Source organism: Quercus robur, chromosome 4 (assembly GCF_932294415.1).
Source record: "Quercus robur chromosome 4, dhQueRobu3.1, whole genome shotgun sequence".
Taxonomy (NCBI): Eukaryota; Viridiplantae; Streptophyta; class Magnoliopsida; order Fagales; family Fagaceae; genus Quercus; species Quercus robur.
Window position 1 is genome coordinate 86,371,916 of NC_065537.1, and position 14,138 is coordinate 86,386,053.

The window sequence follows — 14,138 nt, forward strand, 5'->3', positions numbered from 1 at the left end:
TGGGTTGTGATGACTGAGAGTCTTTAGAATGTATAGTGATAATAATTTCTCTTCTACTTATGAGATTTCAAATGATCCCGTGCATTGCGCGGGTTAAACACTAATCTATATAATACTAAAAGCTGAAGCGTAGCATTTAATTTTGCTACGCTCACGTTGAGCCACATCAGCAGCCATGTCATTTCCATCCTCTTTTATGAATTTGTTCTACAATTTTAAAAGAGTTTTTATTAATTTTAAAATGGTGATAAATATAAAATAAATTCTAGCCCTATCTCTACCATAAAGCCCACTTCTTCAAAATTTAATTCCACCAAAAAGCCCAAACCCAAAGTCTTTTAAGCTGAAATCCTTTGTAAAACCCTTTGTTTTCACGCTTTAAACTTTTGTTTTTCTTTTTCTGTTTGTTACACGGTTTCAATTTCCTCTCCCTACATTTTAGTTCTTTCCCCTTCCCCTTCAACAGTTACACATTCTCCCCACGTTTTAGTTCTTTCCCCTTCCCCACCTTTTGTTCTACGGTTTCACACGCCAGCCTCACTCCCTTCTAACGGTAGCCTCTTTGTCTTCCTTCCTTCCTGTCTTCCTCTCTTCACACTATATATATAAATACTAATAGAAGCTGCTATGGTATCTCTAAATCTCAGTTCCTTTTGTGCTCTATTCTTTTGCCTGATGTTTTTTTTTTCCCCTTCTTACTGCCTCATTCATGCTTTAGGGCATTGAATTTTTTATTGCTGGTGGGTTTTTTAATTGGAGCTCTACTTCTTTTGGGTCTGTTTGTTTTGAGTTTTTAGATTGCTGGATTTTAAATTCTGTGTGATTCCAACAACTTAGTGTGACTCTGAGTTCTTAGTGTAGTGCTGTGGTGTTTGCTTCCGTTGTTTATTTAGTGTGACTCTGAATTCCTGGTGTTTGAATTTTCTGCTGCAATTTTTCTGCATAATTGTGTTTATTATGGTCTTTGGTTTAGACATGGTTTATTCCGGCAGTAGTGATGAAACTGTTCCGCTTTGGGACTACCGTATGTTCAATCATCAATGTGCTAATGTGATTAACATTGGTGACACTAAAATGAGTATTGTTTTGCTCTCAATGATTTGTTCTTATTTTGCTATTGTCACTTTTTTTTTCTTTTGTTCATTTTTCATTTGCTCAGTGCAAGATGTGATCTAGATTTGGCATGTTGGTACTGTTGTGGGTGTGGATACCGAAACAAGTGCTGAATACAATCTTAATGGACCTGCTGCCTAGGAAGTTGTTAACGAATTGCTTTTCAACATTGGTAACATTACAATGAATAATGTTTTGCTCTAAATGTGTTGTGAAGGTGAACATTAACAAAATAATGATTTGTTCTTATTTTGCAATTGTCACTTTTTTTTTTTTTTTCCTTTTGTTCATTTTTCGTTTGCTCAGTTCAAGATGTGATCTAGATTTGGCATATTGGTACTGTTGTGGGTGTGGATACCAAAACAGGTGCTGAATACAATCTTAATGGACCTGCTGCCTAGGAAGTTGTTAACGAATTGCTTTTAGCTGAGGTAGAGGGTAGACCTAAACTTCTTTGCTAACCATTTATTGTTGGAATTGGACTTTTGGATTCATAAACGGGTTAGATGTGAATCAATTATGTATTTGGTTTGAGAAATTATATAATATTTTGAGATGCAATTCACTATCACTAGCACTGTTAGCATATATGCACATCCTAGCTACTCTTACAGCACAAGATTCCTGGTGTTTGAATTTTCTGCAGTAATTTTTTTGCATAATTGTGTTTATCATGGTCTTTGGTTTAGACATGGTTTGATGTTCATGGTTTCAATTTTAAGAATTTGTGAATTCAAGAAACTCAAGTCACTTTGCAAGCGTTTTTATGTTATTAGCATTAGAACATCCCTCACATGCTACTTCAACGTCTGTCTTCTCAACCTATACATTGGTGCTCTAGAAATTAGTCAGGGTATGTATGGGGTTAGTGATGGATTTATTATATTGACCTTTATGCCAATGTGAACTAAGAATTCTTTAGTGCTGGAAAAGTACTTTTCAATTTGTTTTGTTTATTTGATTTCTTTTATCATTCTTCTTTATGACTAAATCCTGTTATAAAAATTCTTTTTCTCATGGGGCCTTTAACTTTTATCCTCTAAAAGCCGGTTCATATGGAGTTCTTTTATCTCCAAAGAATATGGTGAAAAGGAAGGCACTAAAAGAACAATTACTCCTCCAATTGATTTCTTTTTCATTTTCCTTTTAATTTAATTGTTCTAAGAGGTTTCAAATCTAATGTCTAAGTTATGGACTACAAAGAAATCGTTCCTTCCAAAACGAGATATGGAGTTGTTCTTCTTTTGTCTTCAGTAGTTGATCTGGATATTAATTAATTTTCAGCTATTTTAAAATTATTAATAATTTATTTATATATACAACTTATGCAGGGTTTATGTTTGGACGGCTCTTTTTTTTCCTTTCTTCTTGCAATATTCAATGCTTGCATTGTCATCAATAGATATCTGATTTAAGTTAGTGATATATAGTTATATACAATTATTAGTGATATAATTTTATACTTTTTTATCAAATAAAATTAATACTAATTAATTGTTAAGAATAAGAATTGTTATTCAATTGTAAAACAAACTCATGCTGGTTGTGATATGGTGATATCTTAGAAATAGAATCATTTGGGGTCATATTAACTTCTCACCTTCTCTACACTGCTTTAAAGAACAAAAAAGCAAAGTTGTGTGTGTATGGCACAAGTTTGTTAAGATAAAGTCAAAGCTATTTATTGAATAGTTTACATGTTCAATCTAAAATTTACTACTATGTTATGCAAAAGATATAGAACTATTCGGTTGCCCACAACTGTTATTTTACCATTAATGAAAGTAACTGACACGTGTTAATTTAATTGCTATCCTCATCATTTGCTGATCATTTAGATATATGGAATATGTGATTGCTAATGAAAACTCTATAAAATTGTTTAAGACATTGCTAGGTTGGCAGATGAAAATTATGCATCACAAATCAATTCAAATCAAGACATCTCAATAATGATACACTTTATGGAGGAGAACATTAAACGTAAGTTACAATCGAAATATATATTCAATACTATAAGATTTAAGCTTTATAGTGGAGGGTATATGAAAGGCTTCTATTCACCCAAAAAATAAATAAAAATAATTGCTAATAACTTAAACAATCACTCATCCATAAAACAAGCAAAACACTATAAATTACAATCCTAAACAACTTCAAAAATACAAACCAAAAATATCATTAAAATACACTACACAATCACGAAAATGAGCATACAACATAAAATACCTATAGAATTATTGCTCGAAATATTTACCAATTTTGGAAGACAATCGCCAAAATTTTTTGGCAACATCAAAGTGAGATACACAGTTTTGAATTCACAATTGATGTCTATTACTTTCACAAGAACTACTTTTTTTCTACTAATCACAATATATCACATTCAAAATTGTGTCACGAAATATTGTAGTCCTATATTTTCTCTTTTTATTAAATTTATCTAATGAATTTGTGCACTGTTCTAGAGTCATTGTTATATTTTTGGAAAAAAAAAAACTGACTTCATGGATTCAATATTGCAATTAATTCTAAACCAACCAGATGGAAAATAATTGCTGCAAAACTATCGACAAATCCTTCGACATACAACTTTTGGAACAAACATATTTCGTATCCCAAAAAAACCAAGCATGCAAGAAAAATGAAGTGGGTCATTGGGATCATGAATGCCCTTACCCTTACGGAAACGAAGAACTACATGTTACATGAAAAATGTGCTCAATTGACTTGGAAATGTACAAATTAGCCAACCAAGTATGGTAGAAATTTTGTTTTCAAAATAAAATCTACAATAAAATTTCCTCATTCTATTCCGAATACAAATCTCTAATAATACAAAATTAATTCCATCACCAAAACCTCCAATCACCATGAATCCTGTAATATATTGGTTAAACATATAAAATGCAGCTTGAGCGGTAATACATAGAAAAATATTAATAATTAATAATATATAATAAGAACACTATCATAAACAAATTTATCACGCGCAACGCGCGGGTCCGCGACTAGTATATATAAAAGCAGAGACCTCATTCAAGAGAGCATGAGGTTCTGCCATGTGGCACACTCTATAAAGAGAATTGAGATATCCTTAAGCCATATCAGAGATAAGAACAAATTTAAAAGTGGAGACTCTTTATTTGGTTCAATAGTTTTTTTTTTTTTTTTTTTGAGAATATTAAATATTTTTAACACTTACATGGGAAAAGGGGAGAAGATCTTAAAGAAACTTACAGTAGTATATATCCAAAAGGGCTTCACTCTTGAATATAAAGTATAGACTTTAAACCTCTTTAACTCACACTCATTTTTCAATGTGGGATATACCTACTGTTTTTTCTTTTGAGAATACTAAATATTTTCAAGACTAATTTTTGTTACATTTTGTATTCAATGTTTTAAAATTACTATTTATTTCATTTGGTTCAATGTTTCAAGACCTTCCATCTCTCACACACACAAAAACTCTTTGCATTTCCATTCATCATTTTCACTTTTACTCCTTTATATATACATGTTTATAGCCTTTCATATCATCCTATCTCAAATACACTTAAGAAAAAAAATGATGTCATTTAGCTTTAACCTTTCAATGACGTCTACATAACTCCAACGTTGTAGTATCATTTGATTGTAACCCGTATGAGTAGGCTATGACCAAGGAAGGGGGCTTGCGTTTTTTATTTAATGACGGTAGCTTACAGTTTTGATGTTGAAGTCAGACATTGTAGATTTTGTGAAGGTTATGATTCACTTGAAGTCTTTGGGTGTTTGAGATTTTGGTTTGGGAAAGTTATAATTATATTTTATTTTAGAACTAAAGAAAAAGAAACATTTTAATCGATTATTTATAAAGTTAGCTTTTTTTATTTTTTTTTTATAATAAATTTTGTGTTAGAATTCATAATTTGTAAGTTTCTTTATATATAGCCATAGTGGTAAAAAAAAAAAAAAAAAAAATTTCCATGGTTACTTAAAAAGTATTTTTGCTTTTTTTTTTAAAGGATACAAAAGTCCAACTAAAGTCAATTGAATTTTGATATCTAAATGTATTTTTTACAAATTTCTCTTTGTTTAATCAGGTTTTCTTTATGTTGATACTTACAAATGATTTCCTTAATTCCATTGAGATAATTAATTGGGTGTTTATGATCAAGGTCTCCATATTTGGTTGTGAGAATAGAGTGATTGACAAAGTGTTTGGTAGATTGCTTAAATTTATGTAATTTTAGGATATAAAAATATTTTATATTTTGAATTCTTATTTGTAGATTTCAAAATCATTTAATCAGTTTGAAAAATAAAATCTACTCTTAACGGTAAATATTATAATATATTATAATCTTACAATGTTATACAATTTTTTAAAATAAATTATGAATTAAAAAAAATATATCAAGTGCAAAGTATTTAACAATATTGTGGGCAAACATAAATATTATACAACAAAATAAGTATTAAGTATTATATGTAGATTTTAATATACATAAAAATTATTTCAAATGAAATTGTAAAGTAGTCTACACATCGCGTGAGATATCATCTAGTTTCATATAATATTTTGATATCTTATGAATTTATTTACAAACTTACTTACTCTTTGGCCAAAAGTGTGATGCCGAAAAAATGTGAAATTGAAATACCTCTTCGAAAGGGGTTTTGTAGAGGAGGCAATGCAACAATTCCAGAGAAGAGATATCTTTTCTTTGTTTTAGGTACAATCCCAACTTTGTATTTAGCCCCATACTGTATATTTGAAAGAGAATTTTGTATACGATGTGTGAGAATAATTTTGGGTATTGAGATTTGGGTTTTGTAAGAGTGCATCTATACCATGTTGTATTCTCTAAATCTTTTAGTGAAATTTCTTCTTGTCACCACCCATGGATGTAGGTTGGAAGCCGAATCACATAAATCCTTAGTGTTCTCTCTTTGGTGTGTTTGTGTCTATTTTTCTTTCTACTTCTCTTTGTTTCATATAATTTTTTTTGGAGATCTTTCTAAAAGCCACATTCCACAATTAATCTTGAGTGGGAATGCTATTCTAAAGGTCATTTCCTACCACAAATCGGTAATAAAGCTTTGTTTATTATAAAATACAAGTAAAATGCGTTTTGTCAAATGATTAGCCAATTATATAGAAAATATGACCCTAACAAAGCAAATACTAAATGGTAATTAAGTAACTAAAGGCTAATACCAAATATTTTATTAATATTTTTCCTTCCTTCTCTCCCTACGGTTTTCTTTTGTATTTCCCTTTTCATCTCACGCTAGCTAATACATGAATGTAAAAATCCTAGTTAATACCAAAGTACATGTTTAATATTGTTAAAACGATATAGTTCATGAACTTCAAAAATCCTAAAAAATTAAAGAATTAATCCCACAAATCAAATAAGTGTAAATTGTAAATCATCTTGAAGATAAAAATCCCAAAAAAAAAAAAAAAAAAAACGATATAACCCCACAATTACTATATACCACCACCACCACCACCATGTACATTAACACATCCATGTACAACAAAGTAAATCATGAATCATCTTGAAGATTAAATCGCAATAAATAAGAATAAAAAACAATATAATTCCACAATTACAAGACCACCACCACCATGCACAAACCCACAAAAAACTCAACAGTTGTGTGGTAGAATGAAAAGGCTCTACCTGGTTAAGCAGGAGTTGAGGATGCAAGAAAAAGCAAGGCGTAGGATAGGCTCTAGCATAGAAGCTCTTTATGGTCGTCATGAAAAAATTTAGGCGTTCTAGGGCTTTTGTGTTAGGAATAACGTGCGTGTTCTTTTCTTTCTGTGAAAGAGGCCAATCGTGTTTCTTTTTAAAAAAAAAAAAAAAAACTTAATTGAGAAAAAAAAAAAAAATACTAATTTGGAAAATTGTGGAGCTAGCAAAGTTGACGTGGCAACATAGTATGAAGTCAACAAAAAGTCAAAAGTTTTGGTTTTATAGTATATATATATATATATATATATATATATATATATAGACTAGTTGCATACTCACACAATGTGTGAGAATATATAATTATTATTTTGAAATCTGGTATAATGTATAATTTATTCTTTAAATTTTATTGTAGATAATTTGTTCTCCCTAAAAATTAAATAATTTTATAAGTTATTTATATTTTTCTATTTTTACAAATATATAATTTTATTATTTTTGGTGTTTTTTATTCAAGTTATTCTTTTGTGAAGTGGTCCATATTCTTCTAACTATTGTAATTGTGCATTATATTTTCCTAATTTATTTTATTTCTACTAAAATTTTTAAGTTTCAAATTTTTCATTCTCTTAAGGAGATTATCATGATAATCAAAACTTATCACATAATTACAATTGATATTATTCAAATAATTGATAAGCCCATTCAAATATATAGGCATATAAATTTTGTTTTGATATAAGCTAAAATTTTCACTTCCAAAATAAGATTAATTCAAATAAAAATCAAAATAAAGTTATAAAAGGGAGAGAGAGAAGACTTGTGATGAGGAACTCAAAAAACACAAAATCATAATGTATCAATTAAAAGTAGAGATATTAAAAATATAAAACTTCATCAACATAAAGGAGAGAGAGAGAGAGAGAGAGAGAGAGAGAGAAGTGGACCAAATAGACCGAATGGACTGAAATTGACCGAATTGACTGAAGTGGAATGAATGGACCGAATTGGACCGAAATGTTAAGCTGATGTGATTCAATAGAAGAGTAACAACAGTAAGTGAACGTTTGGATCCCACGTTCACGTCCACATTTTGCGTTTCTTCTTTTTAGTTTTTTTGGCTGAACCAGCGCCTCTTGCACTGTTCATGGGACATGAATGGTGCATTAAGGCAAATGAACTATAACCCACACATGAACAGTAACTTTTTTATTATTTTTTTATTGTTTTTAATTTTCAGTTTTTAGCAAAATAAGCGGTATCCAAACCCACCCTAAATGTTAGGATTCAACTTTTAGATCTTTTGTAGATTGGGTATCAGCACTCCTACTTTTACAACAGCTGAAATGCTTTACTATCTTCTTTCATCGGTCTCCATGGATGGTATTCTAATATATCAGTTCATGCATTTATTTATACGGGTTGTGGAAAAGCTGATAAGCAAGTGGAAGCTCAGTTTTGTGATAATAAATGTGTTATATTCCCCAATGATTAAACTTTGACTACAATACCACGCCTTTGTAGTTCAAAATTATCCTAATATTGCCTTGGTATGCAACGTGTTTCCAGTCAAGTGGTTGGTTATATACCTGATGTTCTGAATTGTTTGACCTTTCTCTCCGGTCCTTTATGAATGTTCTTTTTGCACCTTGTTAAAACAGCTAAGTCTGTTCAGTTGTAAGAATGATCTTACAGCATAGCACTTCATGACACATATGACTAAGTGCCGACCGTTCACAATCACAATTCACAAGGTCATTTTGGTAACAATAAGATCATACCTTTTATCATGATTAAGTAGTTGAAGAGATGAAGATGCTGACAATGTCATTGAACTTGTAGAGATGATTACTTGAGTACAAGCTTTTGTGCCCTTAAATGTATTGCGTGTTGCTGACATTGACTTGGAATTTTTTTAAGCTTTAGCATAGCACAGGCAACGCCTATATGGCATATTGGTATTACAAGAAGATATAGTTAGGATATCATCTATCTACAATGTGAATCTAGAGTAACTTATACTGGGCTGCCTAAACAAATTCATTTTGATTTCTTATGACTCATGAAGTCTGCATCTAATTGCATATTGTATTTATAATATATATTTTTGTACTACTATATACTACAATATCCCCCCAAATTGCCACTATAGATGCCTTTAATAATTAGCCACCTACAATTAACTATCAAACTTCCATTCCAGCCAGCTCAGAAGTTGATTGGCAAATTCAACACCCTCATTGCCAATAATAGAAGTTGACATTGACTCTGTCTATCACATTATTGGTTGACTTGGCTCGCTAGACTCAACATTATAAGCTTGGTTTGCACTATATGAGTTTAATACTTCAATTGCACAAACCAATTCTGAGAGATCAGAAAGAGAAAGTGGTAGGAGAATAAGTGAGCTACATGGGTATAATGAATGGCCAACCTGAACCTGAAATTCACCATTTCAGCCACCAACATCCATTACAGCTCTCCAACCATCTTCCACAACAGACCCTAAACTTAGCCTTGTGTTCAGGCTGCAAACTCGGATCCTCTGGATCGATTTACTGTTGCACATTCTGCAGCTACTTCCTCCATATCTCATGTTCGCGATTGCCTCAGCAAATTACTCACCCATTTGACCAAAAACATATCCTTTCTCTGCTCCTAAAACCTTTATACCCAGAAGGATTATTCAACTGTGTTGCATGTGGGAAGGAAGGTAATAGCTTTTCCTACCATTGTGGATTGTGCAACATCGATCTCCATACTACTTGTGCTTCCATGCCATTAATGCTTAGTCACCAATCCCACTATCAACAGCTCAATCTCACATTCTCATCTCCTGATGATAACAAAAGCTTCTCATGCGATATATGCATGGAGCAGCTGGGGCTCAAATAGTGGCGCTACCGATGTAGCTTGTGTGATTTTGATGCTCATTTGGGCTGTGCTACAGAAAATCCAAGACCTCCTCTAACCCAAAACCGCATAGTTCCAGCTAGTGATCATTATCAGGTTCTTGGAAATCAATCTCAAACAGGACCTCTCATGCAAAACTATATGGCTCCAAGAGCTGGTCCTCAGTTTCAAACAAGGTCTCCTGTGCAAAATCATGTGAACTATGCCCACTAGGGTTCCTATGGATCTGTTGGGCCTATTGGAAGTAGGCAGAGAAATGGTATGCTGAACCAGGCAATTAAAGGAATTTCAGAGAGTTTAGGCCAGACATTGGTGCAAGGACTACCAAGTGGTGGCGGCGGTGGCAGCAATGGTGTTATGAATACTTCTGGAGGCGATGGTAGTGATAGCGAGGGTGGTATATTTTGGGGATCCACAGACAATTCTGGTGGAATAAATGGGACAGATAATTATCAAGATTATTCTAGCTTTTAAGATTTACACACATGAATTTTACCTAGTTTGTTGTTTGCTCTTGTTTTGTCATTGTGAATGAGTAAGTTAACCATTGTGAGAATAAAGTTGACGTGATCATAGCATGTGGCAATTAGACAGACTTGATGGTAGAAGCTTGAAGTTAAGATGCAAACAAATGAAGCTTTGGAAGCAATTGCGACTAAGTACTTTCCACTCGATTTATTATAGCATAGGGCGATATGAGCTGCCAGAAATGAATAATTATAGGACTATATATGCTGTAGCCTCTAGCCTCTGAAGTGATTAATTTTGAAAATAAATCTAAAATGTCGTCCAAAATTTATGTTTGCTTTTTATGATGATTATTTGCCAGTAAGCATAAACAATCATGTATTTATCTTATGGGATGGGATGGGATGGATGATGGATGAGGATCTGTATTTCTCTTTGCCTCAAACGCAAAGAGGTAGTAAAATTTCTGTTTATATAGTTCTTTTTTATTTATTTATTTATAAGACCCTCAAAATGTTCTTAAATCAATTTGCTACAAGTTGGTGACATGGCACATGAAACTTTAAAAAGTTTAGTCACACTAACAATTTCATATTGTTCACACAACTATTGTGGTAGCATATTGTAATTGGTGTATGATAGACGTAATGTCATAATAGGTTAATAAAAATGACGTTTTACCAATCACAACTTATCATCATAATAAGTTATGAAATATTTTGTGTCTTATTATTGTTAAGGAAAATTTTGCTTTTAAAGTTACAGTTGGAATTTCAAACTAGATACGCAAGTGACACTACAATATTCCACATGAGATGAGGTGATGTAGGGTTGTCATCACCTTGAAAAGTTGCTATTGTGGGTTGATTGGCATTGTTGGGTCACCGATTTACCTCGTTGGACCCCTATTGTGGGATGAGGGTGATGCTAATGGTTGTGGGTGGCTAATAACTGTAGTGGTTAGGGGGGGGGGGGGTGTGGGAAAAAATATATAAAACGAATTAGTTATTTTAATAAAATGAGGAGTACAACATAGAATATACCTTATAACTTTGATCAATTATCATTTAAGTTCGTTAAATTTAAAAGTTTAACATTTTTTTTTTTTGATCAATTGACAATTTAGTTCACTAAGTTATAAAATTATCATTTTTTGGGTATAAATAATTTAATAAAAAATGTCTAATTTTTTTAATCCCATAAAAAAAAAAGGTTTTTTAATGTAAAAAATATCAAACAACATCGTTTTAAGAGAAGTAATAAAAACCTTTTAAGGGAGATCAAAGTGATTGAGAGAAACTAATATAAAAAAGAAAAAGAAAAAAAAGGATGGATTGTATTTGTAATCCTAATTTAGGGAAATTACATTTACATAGGAGAATCAATTCTGGTTGTCCACCCACGCAGAGTGGAGCGGGAGGACACTTATCATCATCATCATCATCATCATCATCTCCTAGATAGTTTGGCTTTGGCTCCTCTCCTTTCCCTACCAACGAAGAAGAAGAAGAAGAAGAAGAAGAAGAAGAAGAAGATGGGTACGATCCCGTTACTTGTGTTCTATCGTGGTGGATCACTACCTCCTCCGATCAATTCTTCTTCTGCAACTTTGATTCTGGTACCTCTCTATCTTTCTGTCCATGAATGATTTTTAATTCACTCTTTAGTCTTTATCCTGCTTCCCCTAAACCCTATTACCTGTTTGTTTGTTTCCTGAACAATTTTTTATTATTATCTGGGTATTAGATGTTTCAGAAATTAAACCCCAGTAAACCACACAACTTTCACTCTGCTAACCCTTACTTGTTATATTTCTGATAGATTCAGTAAAGTTATTGAAGAATAAGCCTTCATATAATTTTCTCTTGGTTTGAGGAAGCTTATTCTCATCTCATGAATGAAGACTATTGTATTGGCAGGGAAGGATCACGGTTGCAATTATCTTGGATGTCTAAATACTCTGAATTTTAACCAAAAGGAGTGAGCATATTGATTTGTGTTGTTGCTATACTTCTAAATTTTATTATTATTATAATTTTATGGGGAGCAACATGAGGGAAGATGTAATCATTCTTGATTTGAACCAAGAACCTTTTGACCAGCCTCACGTTTCAGAAGTAAGATTCGATTCTATAGTCGATGAACTAGAAACTGCCCACATACGCATTGAAGAGCGTATCAGACAGCTCGAAGCAGTCACCTCTAGAGCTAGGCAGCGTCAGAGATGGCGACAAGCTCAATCTCACCCTCAACCAGATAACTTCACAGAAGCTATTGTTCAAACTGTAACCAGGCGTCCTCCTGCAGAGCTTGGTAATACTGCTGGCAAAGCCAAAACTAGTAGACCTGGGAGCACGTATTTGATAGCTAAGGCACTGGGAATTGATTCTGATGAAAAGAAGGCAGCAAGTGGTAGTGGGGGTTTTTACGATTGTAATATTTGCTTTGAAATGGCAAGAGATCCTGTTTTGACCTGTTGTGGTCACTTGTTTTGTTGGCCATGCTTCTTTAAGCTGTCATATGTTGATTTAAATGTAAAGGAATGTCCTGTATGTAGGGGAGAGGTAACAGATACAAGCATCCTTCCAATATATGGCAGTGGAAGTAGTGATAGCACCTGCAAGTCAGAGTTAAAAGAGACTGGATTCAAGGTTCCTCCTCGGCCCCGTGCAAATAGGATTGACAGTGTGAGGCAGCAGCTAAGGAGTAGAAGAGTATCTTCTCCCATTGAGGAAAGAATTCACAGCATTGTTGGTGTAATGGGAGAGCGAGCTAGGACACTAGATTCTGATGGTCCACACATTGTGCATGAAAGAGTCAATTCCCCAGTTAATCAGAATCAAACTTCCCAGACTGAGAGCAACCAGCACCATCGTTCCCTTCAAGTTTCAAGATTATTATTGCAAGGGGCTGCATCATTTTCTTCACTTTCAACTGCATTAAATACTGCAATGGATTCTGCTCAAAGATTAGTTGAGGACCTTGAGACATATATTCATGGTCGTCATACAAGAGCAAGCCATGATCAGTCTCCAAGTGTTGATAATGGAGATATGTTCTCAAGTGATTCTGCTGTTGTACAACTGGAAAGCCAGACTCCAGATATTGCTGCTGAAATCAATTACACTGTTTACCCTTCTGCTTCATCTTTCAGGGGGAGTGGTTTTGATGATCCTGTCGTACACTTGGAAAACCACACAATGGATAATGCTATCGAAATTAATTTAGTATTACCACCGTCTCCTTCATCTTCCAGAACAAGATCAGGTGCCCCAAGAGTTTCAGGTTTGGATGATGGAGTTTCACGTGCGGCTAGAAGGAGAAGGCTGAGATGATATAGTATTTTCCCCAAGGAAATGGATTAAACTGAATCAAGGTTTCTTTTGGAATTGCGTAATATAGTTGTGAATTAATGAAATGTTTTAGGTTTCTTCATTTTTGAATAAATATGTTTGCCAATTCATGTGTTAGGCATGGATCACAATTTAAGCAATCTTCTGTCTGTTTTATAAGGAGATGGGCTGGCAAATGTGTTGGGTCCTCTTAATGTGCTTGGCTATTCATAAAAGCACAATGGTGTTTCCATTGTTAAGGATTGGATTTAAGTGGAGGAAATCTGTTGTTGCCCTCCTCCTTTGAGTACGTACAAAACTTACATCTCTGATGGAGTGTTATGGCTTCTTTACCAAAGAGTTATAAGTCATCATATTTGTAAGTTGTGTAGATGCTTCATTCAATTTGTTAATAATTAAACAGTTTTGCTAAGCAATCCTATTCTATTCTTTGTAGCCTATCAAGTGATAGCTCGGTTTTACTTCGCACCAATAAAAGTATACTACTTAATACAGAAATGAACTTTTACACAAGCTCATTTGCATCACACTCATCATCTTTCGACATGCAATGAGTTTATCGTTGTATGAAATATAATAAAAACATGCGAGCTCATGT

At 33.0% G+C, this 14,138-nt stretch overlaps 1 protein-coding gene across 2 annotated transcripts; it reads left to right on the forward strand.

Annotated features, from left to right (window-relative positions):
• The first annotated feature begins 11,510 nt into the window (after positions 1-11,510).
• Positions 11,511-13,956, forward strand: LOC126724180 (uncharacterized). Of its 2 annotated transcripts, none has more exons than XM_050428540.1 (2): positions 11,511-11,805; positions 12,009-13,956. In XM_050428540.1, the coding sequence occupies exon 2, from the start codon at positions 12,227-12,229 to the stop codon at positions 13,520-13,522; it is 1,296 nt and encodes a 431-aa protein (XP_050284497.1). In that variant the 5' UTR covers positions 11,511-11,805; positions 12,009-12,226; the 3' UTR covers positions 13,523-13,956. The 2 variants fall into 2 exon arrangements, with proteins under 2 accessions (XP_050284497.1, XP_050284496.1); XM_050428539.1 differs by having other exon boundaries at positions 11,512-11,805; positions 12,107-13,956.
• The last annotated feature ends 182 nt before the right edge of the window (positions 13,957-14,138 follow it).

What these genes read in the sequence shown, in the direction of transcription:
- LOC126724180 (XM_050428540.1), top strand. Translation starts at nt 12,227, where the DNA reads ATGGGGAGCAACATGAGGGAAGATGTAATCATTCTTGATTTGAACCAA.